The sequence below is a fragment of the Varroa jacobsoni genome, unplaced genomic scaffold (genome assembly GCF_002532875.2).
Source record: "Varroa jacobsoni isolate VJ856 unplaced genomic scaffold, vjacob_1.0 scaffold_85, whole genome shotgun sequence".
Classification (NCBI taxonomy): domain Eukaryota; kingdom Metazoa; phylum Arthropoda; class Arachnida; order Mesostigmata; family Varroidae; genus Varroa; species Varroa jacobsoni.
This window is the reverse complement of record NW_019212987.1, coordinates 37,774-54,471: the sequence shown is the minus strand read 5'-3', so window position 1 is coordinate 54,471 and position 16,698 is coordinate 37,774. Positions and strand designations below refer to the sequence as shown.

The window sequence follows — 16,698 nt, the reverse complement described above, 5'->3', positions numbered from 1 at the left end:
GGCCCGCGCTGGCTTTCATCCGCTTGTTCCTAGTTCCGCTGGATAAGTCATAGCAGTTGTCTACTCAGACCCAACGGTTGAAGAGAATGCGAGTGAGCTGGTGACATCAAATTGGGAAATCGGATAGACCATTGTGTTCACACTGTGTACAAATGATTAGATTCATTAAACTGCTGTTTTCGGCTGCTGACTGAGTGACTCTTCACTGAAGGAAACACGCAAAAACCCTATAGGATAAAACACAGAAGCCTGCACAGAAAGCGAATAATTTTCGAGGACAAATTTGCCAACTGCTCAAAACATAGCAGAGACAAGGAATGTTGTTTGACACCCGCGGTGCACTGGGTGTGTGGGGTGTTGGTCAAAGAACGCGATTTAGCGAGGGCTGGTGAACCCGTGGTAAGCCAGACAGGGTTACTAAGTTTAGTGTTTGGGTCAGCTGGTGGCCTGCGTTGATGAGGTCGTTTGGTGTCTTGTGAAGGTTGTACGGAACTAAGCTTCCATGCGAATTGCAGCCGAAAGAATTAGCAGGCAAATCGGTTTGACAGTATTTCTTTTACCTTGTCCACGGACAGGTCGGGGACAGTTGTCGGCTAGTTTCGGTAGCGTCGTCTCGACGACACTTATTCGAAAAGACGGACCTTTCCCTCACCGATACGAAAACTGCTTTTTCATCAAATGGACTAAACGGATTACTAGTTTGTACTCCTTTATTGCAAGGTTTCCAGTGTCATCTCAGTACGCTATTAAAGCAGGTGCTGAAGAAGTGTGGGAAACGCCGTCAGTCATGGGTAAGCAATTCGAAACAAATAGCAGGCTAATTGTGTTGTCTAAATTAGGATTGATGATTTTACGCATCCATTATACTAGTCTCCATTGAGCTTGAGTCCGTCATGATTATTGTCACTATAGTCCTATTTATATACGTCAAGAGAACAAATATCGTAATTACATACGACTAAATATCGAATGTTTTGTATCACACGTAGAGGAATAATGATGGATGACTTATAAAACAGAACGACATAATAAGGATTAGAAATATATCCAGCGTTAGCTAAGTAGGGATATCTATGAAGAACTAAAAGATAGTGCTTTTGGACATTCGTTAATCAATCTTGTGTGCTATCATTGAACCTGTTGCGTCTGCGAGGCAAATAAGGATCATTTGAGGAGCTGACTTTGAAAATAGTCGTTTCATGTTATACAACAGCAATTTTTTTTTTTATTAATGACTTATTGCTATTATCGATACCTAATATTTTTATGATATAGGGTACATCAGTTAGATTCGACATTTTAGTAGACTGTGTGTCGTTACGGACATGCGCTCATGCACCATTCTTGGTATAAGACGAAAATTGATTTTTTTTTTTCAAGAGCAGCACTAGCAAACTAACTAAGATACAAAGTCATACATCGTTTCTACAAACTAAGCAAAAATGTACTATTGTACAATAGATTCATATTGCCAGTTTTCATGCGGTTTAAAAAAAATCAAGGAAAATTTCCGTAGGAAAAATCGGAAGATTCTCAATAGATTTTAGGTTTAGTTATTTTTGATACAAAAATTAACGGTTATTTTGATGAATAAATCGTTTGATGAATAATGAAAATATCAATCGTTAATTGGGTCGCCTAGGTAAACTGCAAAGGTTAGTTTTTTCTAGGTAATTTACGCCTTTTTGCACTTTTATAAATTTAGGGAAGCTCTCGAAATATTTTTGAGATTTTTGACCTGCTATCATCCTAAGACGTAATTTTGCTAATTTTTTTGTATTTAGTGCATTTAAGTAACACCTCAAAAAGTTTTTACCTACTAATAAAGCTTGGCTCAGGGTTACTATTAAAAAGTTCTTTGCGGATTAAGAAGGATTAGTTTCAAGATGTCGGGTGAAAAATTAAGGTCTTGAGTTTAAGCTGCAACTGCGGTAAATAGTACTTCGGTTGAATATACATGGCACGAATGGCGTTTTTAATGCATGTAGAAATTTCGCCAAAAAAAATATACCTCATTCAAATACAATCAAACCGTAAGAGAAAGTTCCGTTTAGATGCCGTACCCTGTAATGTCGCCACCGTGGTGGAGACAGAACTAGAAGAGGCGGGCGATTTAAAAAATTTGCTTCCAAAATAACGTAACGAATGAATGATCCATTTTCAAGTGAGCTTACATAAAGGCACATACGGGTACTCAGTTCCCAGCCTAGGATAGGTCACAAAATCGGAATTAAAACTATTTTTGCAAATTTACCAAATTGTTTTTGCTTTCTATGATGTAGATCATAGCGCGAGCATCGATGGGCTACTGGTGAAAGTTATATTTTATTGCAAATAGTCAATTCTATCTGTCTGTGACAGATCCTAAGAAATTTTCGCTTCCGAAAGAAATCTAGCTGTTTCTAATATAAGCCTAGTCAAGAAAAACTTTTTCCTAATCAATTATTTGTGGCCTTATGAGTTCCTTCATGCTCACTCTATCTTAGGAAACCCTCGTTTCTTTGCTATATTTGTACAGTATTTGGCTGTTTTGACTGGGATTTCACGTTGTAATCATGGGACCATAGTATACACTCTGTTAATTAATTTCAGAGTAACATTTCATGACAGATACGTAGTTAATGTGTCTTTAACGGGAAACATGGTCAACCGGTATGTGCAAAAACATTAGAGGAGTTAGATCAAATTCCCAGCTCTACGCAACGTTCACTATTGCGAGTCCAACTGCATGCATAATCAACCCACATACATACCTTTAAGTCCAATGGCATTATTGAAAGCGGCATATATCTGGTATACTAGAAATGGAACTTTAATGTACTATTTGCCCAAAAAGCTCCCCCGCTGGGCCGTACCTTATTAAAAATAGCAATCGACTTCAGGCACAATTCTTATTAGCGAGACGCTTCAATCACACACTTCAACGCGTTTCTAATTATCAAAAAAAAATCTTTTTTTTACATGAAAAGTAACAAAGTATTTTTGCTTAGTTTTTGTTATATTTAACGAAAAATCCGACAGACAGATAACGGTAACAGTTTAATGTAATTTTTCAATTCTCAGAGCGCGTTACTAAATAATATGATTTGGTTTATCATAGTAACAAGAAAAATGGTTTCACGCAAGACAACGTTATCTGCGTTATCGGAAATTAATAAGGAACCGCTCGCGCACTCTGCGTAGTCAAATGATAAAACGATCCTTCAACCGCTGAAGTAGTTGTCTTTTCTGCTTTTACCCTGTAATTGTCCCGGCTTCTATAAAGCTCAGTAATTTAGTGTTGTCGATTATCTGTCTCGTTAGCTTCGATCAGCCTGAGCGTATTATACTGAGGGTCTTGCTGGTCACATGTTCAGAGCATAGGCGTGTCTTTTACAGGTTGTAAGGGTCCAAACCGCAACGTTTCAATACTAGAAAACCGAGCAGAAGTATATGTATATGTATATATAGAAAGCAGAGATATAATGCGGTGGGTTCATCGTTTAACGCGATGATAGTTCAGCTTTTCCTAGCTTGAGTGTCGCGTTTTTCTAGTTAATATAAAACTATAATGGTGGTGTATTGCCGCAAAATATGGGCGAGCGAGTCTTATGGTGAGTGGTCAATTTTTTGTTCCATGGGACGTAAAGCTGCTTACTTTGAAAAACCATAAGGATAAAACTGCATGCGGATAATATATTTTGTACAAGTCCGTATAATTCCTCTACCCGTTTGTGAACATTATATTTTACGAGGCACAAAAAACAAGCATGGTTAAGTCGGTCAGGCTCTATATTATAAAATAGATGGTAGATATATAGAAAAATATTTATGAATGTGCATCTACATAAAATAGATGGACATGAAATAGTGAAACGTAACGTTCAAACAAAGGAGTTATAAATAAAGGGGGAGAACAAAGAAGACGAATCTACGCATCCTCTCTTTTATATTTCAACGTCGCAGCAAAAACGTGGATCACTTTGCTCTTGAATATCACTTAGTACATCATATTTCAAAGACTGGTCTGTGATAAGGTGGCTAGGATAAAAAGATTTGGCTTCAATGGCTATGTCTAACCTAATAAACATAATACAAAACCCTAGAGCATCTATTAAGGAAACGAGTCTCAATGTCACCACCTCACTCGATGGTTAATGAACTGTATAACATTAGTGAATACGAAATCCAGCGGGTTTAGACACAAATATTTCAGCCGTCCAACGATGTGTTGAAGCGGAAAGTTTTAATGGCATGGATCAACGAACAAGTTAGGAGTCCGTTAAATGAAGTATGGATTAGAATAAAAGTAGTTACCTTTGTAATCATCTGAGTTGTGTGTAGCTTGAACTCAGCTGCATCGAATACAGCTGAAGTCTGTTCGTTTCCTGCGTCCCTAATAGAAGGAATTTCGGTCATTTAAAGCCTTAGGCTTTAACCAATTTAATTTTATAATCTAGTAAGGCGGCCTGTTAATGCAGTTGGGGTCTAACAGTGCTATTATAGTTAATATTATCATAGTGTTCTGATCTTCGAAGTAGATGAACGGATTTTCAACGTGAAGTCGAAGTATGAATGTTCACAAGAGCGATGGTTAGCGAATATCTATCGGCGGATCCTTCAATAATTAAGTAAACAAAGATTTCGTTATGTTACTACTCTATTGCACTCATTCATATGGAACCAAGGGTGGATGACCTGGACAGCTAAAGCAACCGTTCTTGGTGTCTCGCCATATTGGCCGCTTACAGATTCATGACCTCACAAGCTTCTTTCTGTCCTGCCTCGAAACTTTTCGGCAACTAAATGATCTCGGAAGCTTACAGTTATTCCACAGTATCGTAATAGCAGCCCGATTGTCGGTCCCATCTCATGCGTTGCACAGAAGCGCTAATTCTTCTGCTGAACTGTTGATAGGGATATTAGCCCGCAATTCTTGTAAACTTATCCAAGAACCAATATCGGCATCCCGATACCGAAACGGCACTATGCATGAATTCAAAATACACAGCTAGGGAGGATGCGACACAGGAAAAAAAATTGTAGCATGTTGCGATCTCGGATAGAATCTGTTGTCTGTTGCTAAGTGCTCCCCTGTTTGGCTGTTCCCCCAGCGCAGCCAGGACGATTCAGATGAACGCAGCGCCATTAAGTCGTGGGTGCTTGCAGCAGTCTTGTGAAGGATGCTGATGCAACAGTAAGGATTTTCTTGTGGGTCTTAGCGTTATCGTACTTTATTTCTCTCAAACCTTTCTTTGAAAACCTCTTCGTTTAATCTGTTTGTCGCTAGCTCTACTTCTCTTTACAACCGCTTACTGAGCCAGTCCGGTCCTGGAGAATCGGCATCTGGGCATAGCTATAGCCATAGCTATGAAACCCCGCTATGGGAGGACCTCTTCAGCTACAATGTATATTGGTTCTTCGTTCTCGGGCTCAGTTACCAACCCATTGCATCTGAAGTTGTCGGCGAAGCACCAGACCGAACGAATTTATCATTTGTCTCGCCCCAAGGAGCGCCTGACGTGAAACGCCATTTATCTGTTTGCTTGCGGAAAGCTTACCCTTCCTGGTTTAAGTGATACCCTTTCCAAGTCCCTTGCCTGGAGTTGGACTGAGCGTCTGCGAAGCCCACTGAGCCATCTGGTGCTGATCTGGTTACGCCTGACGATGAAAATCGCAGAGCGCAAAAAGTAGCGAAACGTCGACGTGTCGTCGTTTTTACGTATTGGACAGTAAACGGGAAGTCCGTTACCTGATTGTGTAGACAGGAAGCGTGCTGTAGTATTACATTTTACTTGATTTCTTTCAGCATAGTATAGCTGGAATCGTTAAGGTGAAGGACCATTTTTGGAGTACGTGTCCAGATCACCCACTGCCTGTGTAGATATATTATATCGAATGCTATGATGAATTATTGTTGTAGGAACCTTGTTCGTTTCTTGACAATATTTTCCGTCACCACGGGGCTCTAGTTATTCTGTTTGTGTTTTGAATTTAAAAGTGAGAAGTTTATAGGAAAATGCTTAATACGTAAGCTCAATTCGGAATACTTAAGGCACTTGGACTACAACCGTAAAACTGAACAGGTTGCTATAAAGTACAAAAGTTAAGGGCTGTGTTGCTGCTGCTGATCGTACACTATGTTAATTAGATGTGGTTAATTATTAAGTGTATGCACTTCAAAATGATGTTTGGTGCAGGTACCTGCTGGAGTTCAAAGAGATACTTTTACTGGACATGTACGGCACCTGAAAGCGTTGAAGTAAATGCTTGTTTACTGTCATTCTACGCAGAGATTGTACGGTAAGCTCTGCGGCAAATATAGATTCATTTGAAAACGTTTTGTCGCGTTGTGCCGAGAAATATATGTTGTACTTTTCACTGAGCTGATTTCAGCCAATGCAGCTCTCTAGGAATTACAAGCACTATTGCTGTCAACTAATAGATACAACCTTGCAAAAATTGCTTACTATTTCATGCAGTGGGTCAAATATGTTGACCCATTAAACTTAAGGTGCTAGGGACGAGACCTTAATGAAAAAATATGTCGCTGTGAGACATTCGAAGACCCGCTGAAATTTTGCAACTGCTTTGATAACACTCTATTTCTCGTTTCAGTGCATTTCTTCGTCTCATATGTTTGATGATATCATCGTCAGTAGTCAACGTAGTAATACTCAGACTAATGATAAGTTATTAGTGGCGGACAGAAATTAAAAACTAAAACAGTTCGTGAAAACGGATCGTCGAATAGGGATCTAACCCGACACTTAATGCTTGCTGGTCCCGTGTCCTGCCTACTGTCACAAAAGGCAATTCAAGTTTTTTTCTCATTAAGGTAAATATAAACGGTCATGACCATCATATACCAATGAGGAACTATCCTTCTGCGAGATCTAAGCTATGCATTCCAACTTTACAACCTCCAGTGCTTGATTTTAATGGGATTACATCGTAGTAAATAATACAATTAGACAGATCATATCCCGCTTTTTTGTAAGAAAATATGTCGAGTTTTCAGCCCGATGAAACGTATACCAAAGGAATTCAACAATGAGATTTCTCCGCTATCGAGCCTGACCCCAACCGCTACTTGTTTTGCCCTATGAATTCGATGCCAAGCAAACTTGTCCCAGTGATAGTACAGTAGTAACTTATTCTCCCAGTAAACTTAGAAACGCATAACGTTACCCAGGTTCAAATACAGTGTACATGCACACAACGTCAGAGATTGAATAATGTTGTATAACGTGAACACACAAAACAGACGTTTGAACAGGTGAAACGAGAGTCGTCACTTTTTAATGCAGATGTGTTTAAATATTTTGATTTCAAGACAAAAACTTCGAGCATCTCGTTTTTCATAAAAAAAAAAAAAAAACAGGAATATAATTGGGCTTCCCAAGGAATGATGATTTCATTTTTCGTTTTCGTTTACAAGCATAGCATTCCCGTACTATAAGAAGGCCTTTATTATAATCTGTCCATTGTTTCGGTCAATTATTTATTGTTTTTTTGTTGGCAGTAAAGCAACATATTAATCGTATTCTTTTAGCTAATCCATTAAGAGTTTAGCTAAGCTTGCAGTCAAAGATGCTTACGTTAGTAATTGTTAAGACGTTCCTTGGGTAGTTCGGATCTTTGTCCGAAGTTCCCACTTCGGGTTAATGACAGCATGCAGGCATATTATGGAAGGAAAACTTGATTCATTGATTCGGGGCCTTTTCAGGATACTCGTGAAGTCCGCCAAATGGATTATCAATCATTTTGGGGTCATTTCAGGTGATGAGCTACTGGACTCATCCTGCTTCCTCGGGCGCAACACCCGACTAATCGGTCATGCAGTACACATAAGCTTTCTCAAAGAGGCAGTGAAGGGGATACTCAAACGATATATAATAATATTTACGGTACTATCGGGTAATAGTATTATGTGATGAGTTTACTCAGTGGACGCGTTAGCTGTTATTATTATCATTTTATTATATAATACCCGAACCACTGGTGCTACATACTGATTGTTTTCCAAATGCGCGGTGCGGCGCCCTCTACGAATCATATGCTTGCTTCCGAAATCCGTCTTTAAAAATTTCAGCTGAGCTTTGTAAGGCGAGCATGAAAAAAAGCTTGCGCGATATTTGTCATGTTTCGCTCGTTTCTTGAAGACTTTTGGTTACTCCTTGTGAGAATACGAGTCCTTAAAATCCATTTATTCTGTGTTTCATTCATATGTGCGATTGTAGCTGTTTAGCCTGTTTGTCACGGACGTCCAGATATAGATGGAGTACGGTTCACGCTGAGCTGCATGTATCATTCTGTTTCCCGATGAAGTTTCGTTAAGTCGCGCACAATCTATAACTCTCTGTGACATCCAGCCCTAGCTCCGAATTTCTAGTCAGATAGCTTTTCCGTACCGTAAATTTAGATCGATCGTAAAATTTGTTGGGTAGAATATGGGGCCATATCGTGTTGCGTTTGCAACCTTGTAAAGTACATGTCTCGAGTTAGTAGTCGCTATAGTCTAACGTGGTTTACGTGGTATATTACGAATGAAAACATAGATAGAATTGTGTGAGTAAAAATTCTGCGAATGTTCTATTACCATGTTGAAGAACTATGGTGTCAGAGTAATGCAGAAAATCTCTTTTTATAAATACGTCACACTATTTATGTTACATTTATGAATTGTAGGTGTGAAATTTATGATAACAGAATAGCGACTTACGAATTGGACAATGAAATTTATTCGTTAAGTCGCAATAGGAGAATTATACAGACGAGATCCAGTGTCGTTGCTTATTAAGGTAGGAATACGTGAGATATTCTGAGTTCGAAACGGGCGTAGACACATTTGCTTTTTTGCTGGGAGCCAGTCGTCTGAGGCAATGCCTAGAGGCATCATCGGACATAAAACTCGATATATTTATTCGGGTGTGGATCATTAGTTATACTTTACTTTTCTTTAAAATCGGGCGTACTTCCACTTGTTTTCGTGGAGAAATCGCCCGGCCATCTATTCAAATACGCTGTAAATTTGCTCCTTAGATTAGATCCTTATATAGTAATAATAATAGCTGTTTTCTCTTTTGAACCCTCGAAATTCATATTTATTTCAGGAGACCATAGTCTCGACAGAGGCAACGATTGCTCCGGTCATAAAGCCGAGAACAAAAGTAAATCAACGCAGCAGGCTTTCTCGGCTACAGCTTGTTCTGATGATAGCACGGCTTCAGGGGCAGATCAAATGGCTTCAGGAGGTGCGTCATCTTCAGGTTTGCTGCAGGTGATTGGAGCCAGCGGCAGTAGCAGAGCTAGTCCTTTAGAGCCACCATCGCCAACTTTCTCCCGGACCTCGTCTGAAGATCGAACTACTTCGTGCCTCGGTGGTAGCTGCAAGAAGCCGCATGTCACTTCGCCACCAAATAGCCCCGCTGAAAAAGGTGGGAAGATGGCTGTTCCTTTTAATAAATTAGAACTTTAATAAATTCGGAACTTTTTCACATGCATATAAACAGAATGAAGAACAATTCTATCAAAGACAGTGAACGCTCCGTTTTATCGTAGAACGTCGTATTGTAAGTAGCGCATCGTAACATTCATACGCAATTATCTAATCGGGGAGCTGATACTAAATCAAGTTTTTACAACAATAGCTATATATTTTTCTTCTTTGAGCATAACATAATTGCATACGCTGTAGTTCCCACCTCTATTTTTTTGTCTTTCACATGACATCTTCGAGAGTAAGCAGACACAATCTGACCTATGTACAGCAGGCCATGTGAGCTAATACAACGGATTTTTGACTCCTTTAAGAACAATAACCTGTTTACTTAGAAGCACTTTGTATGTCACCTTGAAAAGGATTATACCCATGAAGCCTCCTATAGATTCAGGCAGATATTTATATAGGTGATTTGTGAGTCGTGAATATCCCGAAGAAAGTATTTTACACAATACCATATCTGTGAATTGGGAGAGCTTTTTCATGGAGTAGTGCTGCTTCCTGATGACGACAACGACGAAACAAATCATTAAGAATAAAACCAACGAATTGTGCCGGCTCAAAGAGTCCTTCAGCCACTTCTATCTAGTTATTATAGTTATTAATAATCATTTGTCTACTGTTTTTTCGCGCAGATGACCGCCAAAAGGAGGATTTTATCTCAAACATATCCAATTATTTGTCTCGGAAATTGGGCTTCTCTTCTGAAAGGCAAGCATTGGCTGATTTAAATAATTTTTCTACCGCCATTTAGCGTTCTAGTGAACTGCTACATCAATACAAAGTAAAACCCATATAGATACCAATCATACAAACGCTTACTAGTAGATGCTGTGGACGGAATAACGCGATTCGGTACGATGAGGGTTTTCAAGAGCAGTATCATTAGATGAATGCAGTGCTTATTAGTAGCAGACGGTTGGATGGTAAGTTTCCAATCATTCCTCTAATAATGACCGGGTTTTTTATGTGTTCCACTCCCAAATGGGTTGTTTGTTATTTTTTTTTCTAATCCTGCGTCAAGTTTATACTTCGATAATAATTCTCTAGGTGCCGTCACCGACCGATCTCGTTACATTTCTACTCCTGGACGTGTCGCTTGATTTATTGTATGCTATTCATATGGAAAATTGTGATTCAGAGAGACTGGAATAACAAAGCATAATGTGAAAGCAGAGCAATTACGTAGTGTTGTAAAAGAAGACAATTTGTCTATAGCTATTAAATGTTTATGAATGTGTGCATCAGTTTATGAGAACTATGAAAATTGCTTCAGATTAAACTAAGAATAAGAGTAAAGTGGAACCCAGAACTTGTGGTAGTAAAAACGCGCACTTCGCACACGCCCTAACGGCGTCATGGTTACTAGTATTTCCCACAACAGTGATTCTTTTTATTAAATGCATCTATTAAATTGTCAAAGGTCGTTCTTCCTATCCCTAACAAGCTTATTATTTATGAAATTAAAGTAAAATTTCTGTGCAATTTACTCCTCTACGTGTGTCCTCTTATAAGTTGCCTGACAAATCCCGATGGGCACACTAAGTTGGCTCGCCATGCTCAGTTCAATAATGTGGGCTCACGTACCAACACTGCCCAATAGCAAGATCCTATGCTGATCCTACGCTATAATAGTCTATAATATATATGTAAATTTGGGCCTTTTTAAGGTAAAACAACGAAAAAGTATGTAGTCTGGCAGGCGGCCAGTCGAACTCGTTTGTCATGGGTGATGTAATATGAGTGTTAAAATTCATATTGACAATCGTAGAAAACACTGGGAAGCGACATATCTAACTACCAAAACTTGCTGGAATGGGCAAAACGTCCAGATTATACCGTTTATTTCGAAGGTACTTTGCGTTTATTCAACCAACTTTGTGTGCATCAATGCCTAGCTGAATAGACAAATATGGCCAAATTTTTGAAGTGTTTACGTTCCACTTCTGGATTTGCCCCAGTAACTTACACGAAGACGTACTGGTCGCCGGCGAAGACTATAAGTTTGTGCAGTAATCTTCAATCGTATTTGTCTTATGGCTATGTCATTATTGTGGTTGCTTGTTTTCAAATGTTTTGTCCGTCTGTTTCCGCAGAGACCATTCCGGAACGGCTTGTTCATCGCAGCCAGCGCATTTCCTTGAGGAACCTACTCTCGAATCGGTGGTAAAATACATTCAAAGTGACAAGTGCCGCAATGTGATTTTTATGGTTGGAGCTGGCATTTCGACAGCTGCAGGCATTCCCGACTTCAGAAGGTAAGCTGCCTCTTACCTTTGACAAAATCATCCTCAAGTGGCCCCATTTGGGCAATTTGGAACAATTATCTATATCTAGGTATGTATAGATGGAATGAGTTGGTGGCGTTGCGTAGCTGTGATCGGTGAAATGCAATTGACGTAATCAAGGAGAATGCCCAAGGGTGAAAGTCATGACTAATATGACGACGTTATTTGAAAAATTTACATAGAATTTTGCTATTATAGCCAATGCCGAAAATACTATGACTAGACTTGCCGTGCGGTTGCATACTGCAGCAGACTGAAATTAACAATATCATATAATATCAGGTACTAACGCATACCGTTCTTTCATGTTGCCCCCCTTCCACGGTCATGACTTGTTATTTCAAAACGAACCAAAATTAATTTCAATCAATCACAGTCTGAACTTTAAACTCGATACTGCTCTTGTGTGACCTCTTTTATACTATGCTAGTTAATTTGTAATTATTTTTAGTGTTAAGTTGCAGTTATCTCGTTGCCCCCATGTTTCCTACAACCCGCTTAATTATTTCAAGTCTGCTAGCTTGCTTTGATTATTTAGTTTGCCTGGCTATGATTGCAGGGGTATCCGTGCTTCTAGTCCTCTCCGTTTCTTAAATACGGAAAACAGTCCTGTTTCGTCCTTTTTTTTTGAAAGCAACTCGTCCGCTTTTCCAGTCGTTTTTCGAAACGCTTTGAGTACCTACGTCGAGCAAATGGCTCTAAAAGGCCATTCGTCTCGACTAACATTATAGTCAACGAGAGGTTTCCTAGAATTGTCATTATCGTCGTAACATTTTCTTTTCAACTTAAATCTACACTTCAAAAGTCATAAACATCGATAAAGCCGAAACGAATATATTCATTTGACTGATTAGCATGCATCCTTATCGTTACCGTTCATTGCAGTCCGTCGATGGGTATCTATTCGAAGTTAGGTCGGTTCAACTTACCATCTCCCGAAGCCATCTTCGATATCGGCTATTTCTACAAAAATCCTGCGCCGTTCTTCGAGCTAGCCAAAGAGCTTATGCCAAAAAAACTTAAGCCTACAAAAGCTCATCATTTCTTGAAACTTATGTATGATAAGGTTTGTGCGAAATAATATACATTAGAAATGAACGGCGAAGATCGTGACCAAGATTGAAGTTGTAATAAATATCCATGTAGCGCCTGGTATCATTGGGTACATATATTATTCGCATACTTATTTAATACTGGTACTCATGAAATCATCGTCGAGGGTCGTGGTTTCAATTCGACTCTTGGTTGACAGGGTCTTCTGCTCCGTCTTTACACGCAAAATATCGACACGCTTGAACGGGAAGCCGGGATTCCTGACGCGAAACTCGTGGAAGCCCATGGTACCTTCCATACGTCGCATTGCCTCGACTGTCACGAACCTCATACGTTCGAATGGATGAAAGGTAGGTGACTCGTGTTGAATAGAACTACTTCATCGATAACTTCCTGTGAATTGGCAGGCGTGTCTAACATACCGTGCCCGTGCGTGACGACCAATAACTACAGCAGGAACGAAAAAAAAACAGTTTCCTTCCCGGTTTTTTAGAGCGGCAAACAGATTTGTCACGTGTGTTTGCCATAGACAGTGTCAAAGACAATTGTCAAGGAGGGTGTGCCAAGAGCTTTAGCCAACGAATAACCAATATAAACAGACGATGCTTACCTAGTCATCAATTAATTCATAGGATTGAATCACATCGTCCGCAATTCACTATACTATCTTATACATGGGTTGTACATGAAGCGACAGCGAACTTATCTGGCACATGTCATTTTTATGCATAGTCATCGAAGATTCTCCGCTTACTGAAGCCGTTGTCTGCTTATAACTGTCAGCTTTTTTTTTCCATGTTTTAGCGGAGATAGCCAAACCGAACAACATTCCCAAATGCAAAAAGTGTAAAGGGATTGTAAAGCCGGATATCGTTTTTTTCGGAGAAAACCTCCCTGAACGGTAAGAGCTCTTAGCGATTAACGGCCAAGCAAGACCATAAAATAGGCGTACTGCAATGTTGCCTGTCGCGTACTGTAGACATTCGTTAGCTAGTTTATGAGGCAAGGATTAGTTTATGAGGCAAGGATTTAGGTCAGGGCTCAAAGGACAGTCTGGAAGATACTCACATAATAGCATCATCATATTTTGCAGGTTAGTAGCACGATTTGTTTGTTCGCTTGTTAAATACACTTCTCTGCGCAGGTTTTACCGTTTGGCAGATGAGGATTTTGCGAAATGCGATTTGCTAGTCATCATTGGCACATCCCTTCAAGTTCAACCTTTCGCAGGGCTCGTCGACCGGTAAGCCAGCAGTGCTGTGGCTTTCCAATATTAATAATAATAATAGCAACATAAGCTATATTTATTTTTTCACCTCTTGATCTTAGTATCGGTAGCTTATTATGCATAGATAGGGAATATTCTGAAGCGTGACCTGGTAGAATAGGTCCAAGTGTTACTAATGGCTGGACCTGCAGTGTGCATTCGGCAGTTCCTCGGCTTCTAATCAACCTCGAAAAGTGTGGTCATTCAAGGGATTTGGTGTCGCGGTTGCTCGGCTTCGGCTGCGGTTTGGACTTCGACTCTGAGAATAATTATCGGTCAGTACTGCTCTTTACACGCCTCGATTAGCACAAGTGTGACCTGGGATCGACTTCAACGGATCTGTGAATGTATTGATCTAATTTCGTTTTGCCACTTGACTTGTTCATGTGATTTTCCAGGGACGTAGCTTTGCTTGGCACCTGTGATGATGGTTGTGAGGAACTTGCTCGCAGACTGGGTTGGCAGGTGAGTTATCCACATTGTTCTGTCAGTCATTCGTTGCAGGATGGTTGTAGCTAGCACGCTCACACCATAACCAGTAATACAAATACGAAGTTTAGTGACACGGAATACAATGCTAAGCACGTTTCCCTTTCAACGGTTCTCAATTACAGGCCGACCTCAAGCGGGTTATTGCTGATTACGAAAAATCGCTTCTTGCGGACTGACAATTGCTTACGCTGAAGCAGTATGTATCGATACCTGTCGACCAGTTAGCCGCAGATATAGTGAATATTACTAGTGACAGAAATCGACACCATAATGATGAGCAACATTTTCTTCACTAGCTACGCATAGCCGCTTAGTAAACGGTACATTAAGAAAACGAATATGCGGATAGCAAGTGGCCTAGCGGGGAAGCTGTCGCCACGGCGGAACTGAGCCGGAAGAAAACGGAAATGATGATGATTCGATTGTGATGTTGACGATGAAAATAAAGGAGGCGGAAGGCAAGGGAACGGAAAGCAGAGTAATGGCCTGACATACATTTGGCGAAGTAAACACGAAAAGACCTGGAGAGCATGAGCCGGACGCCGACGCGCAAGGAACGCAGATGTAGTTGGAGAGCATGAACGAGCAGTATGTCATATACTAGTAGTTGAAAAAGATATGCCGAGTGCCAGTCGATATAGATGCCAAAGTTGTGCAGAACGAAAGGAATATCTTCATTGATGGTATAAGTTGATGGGAATGGGTGTTTCGCCGCAGTCCGCTTGCCGATATCTTCTCTTCGTTATCCTGGCAATAAGCACGGCGCAGTTGCAGCAGCAGGTAAATGCAAGCAAAGTATAACATAGTTAGAGAAATATAAGCCAATGCAGAAATAGCGAGGCGGAGTACGAAGGCTAAACGGCAGGGCGGACAGACGATGGCCACGAAAATCTAAACGACCAAAAGACTGGCAGTTCGGTTTTTACGGCAAAGGCTGCAGCAGGCAAAAACAGCAGCAGCAGAAAATGAGAAAAAATCCACACAAATTAAGATAAATATATCTAGATAGAAATGAGTACCTCGAGCCACAACAGGTGACTTGGGGGTAAAGTTTCCACAACAAAAGACAATGAGCCTTTTTCCCCATCTTCCCTTGGTAAGTAGACAGAAGATAGTGTCATCATTAATAATGATTATATATAATATTGTAGGTGATTGTTTGTATCAGTCAATGCGGTCGATCGGTGGTAATATATGTAAACAGCGCTTACATATAACGTGTACTACATATATATGATGCTGATATTTTCAGCTAGTCTTTGGGCGACCGTTGTAACAGACGCATCGATCGATGGATGGTAGAGCGATGCTGATCAATGTGTAGGTCAATGTTGATTCAATGCGTTTATTAGGTTCAGCAGAACAGCCGTGTAGTTTGTGGAACCTCTTTATTTAACAACTGTTGGAAACAAAAAAATAACTAAACTACGACTTTACTATGGACAATAGAAATAAAAATTAAACAACAGCTTCATTTTACGACTTCTACTGGACTGAATATTTTAGCTTTACCTTTAGCGTCCTTAATCAATTGAAGCCGAGTCGAGGATGGCGACCGGAAAATTTAATTCTATCCGTTGTCTAGTTTGCGGATGATTAGAAATTTCAAAGTAGGGAAAGGAGTTCGTATGCACACTCGCGTTTCTTCTAGTTACTTCGACGACGAAAACGGACTTCCCTTTCAAGGATTATCACGGGGGTAAAATCCTAATTCAGAGGCCTCGTGTTATAGCGATAACGGCATTTTCCTTGTCTAAACACACCTCTATCAAAGCCTGTTTTTGCCCCAGATCGGTGTTGTGGGATGATTATTTCACCGTGACTGCCGTCGTCCGATTCCCATCTTAACGGATAATCAATCTCTCGTAACGTCTATGACACAACGTTCTGTGTGGGCACCGTGACGACGGTCAAGATCATCCGATGTATGCATTGTTGTACGATTTTATTGGTTTTACAATACCCATGCGCCCATAGCACCGAGTGTACGCAATAGCCTTCACAAAAAAAAATAAGTCGCTTACGTATCGTTTTGTCGCTAGGAGATCCGGACAATACTAAATAGCATTTCATTCATATTCATTGTATTAATGCGAACAGTACCAAAGATATAG

General features: G+C 40.1%; 1 protein-coding gene across 3 annotated transcripts; it reads left to right on the top strand.

Annotated features, from left to right (window-relative positions):
• The first annotated feature begins 54 nt into the window (after window positions 1-54).
• On the top strand, window positions 55-16,058 carry Sirt2 (NAD-dependent protein deacylase sirtuin-2). Of its 3 annotated transcripts, XM_022839143.2 has the most exons (13): window positions 55-791; window positions 6,180-6,282; window positions 6,598-6,817; window positions 9,096-9,419; window positions 10,120-10,195; window positions 11,581-11,742; window positions 12,658-12,838; window positions 13,025-13,175; window positions 13,630-13,726; window positions 13,970-14,068; window positions 14,245-14,367; window positions 14,491-14,557; window positions 14,707-16,058. In XM_022839143.2, exons 4-13 carry the CDS (start codon window positions 9,224-9,226, stop codon window positions 14,758-14,760), a joined length of 1,206 nt encoding a protein of 401 aa, XP_022694878.1. In that variant the 5' UTR covers window positions 55-791; window positions 6,180-6,282; window positions 6,598-6,817; window positions 9,096-9,223; the 3' UTR covers window positions 14,761-16,058. The 3 variants fall into 3 exon arrangements, with proteins under 3 accessions (XP_022694878.1, XP_022694885.1, XP_022694870.1); XM_022839150.2 differs by lacking the exon at window positions 6,180-6,282; XM_022839135.2 differs by lacking the exons at window positions 6,180-6,282; window positions 6,598-6,817.
• The last annotated feature ends 640 nt before the right edge of the window (window positions 16,059-16,698 follow it).

Excerpts from the sequence above, each read along its gene's own strand:
- Sirt2 (XM_022839135.2), top strand. The coding sequence starts at position 503 with ATGCGAATTGCAGCCGAAAGAATTAGCAGGCAAATCGGTTTGACAGTA. Across the intron at positions 14,069-14,244 it reads TTCGCAGGGCTCGTCGACCG|TGTGCATTCGGCAGTTCCTC; the intron begins GTAAGCCAGCAG and ends CTGGACCTGCAG. Across the intron at positions 14,558-14,706 it reads CTCGCAGACTGGGTTGGCAG|GCCGACCTCAAGCGGGTTAT; the intron begins GTGAGTTATCCA and ends TCTCAATTACAG.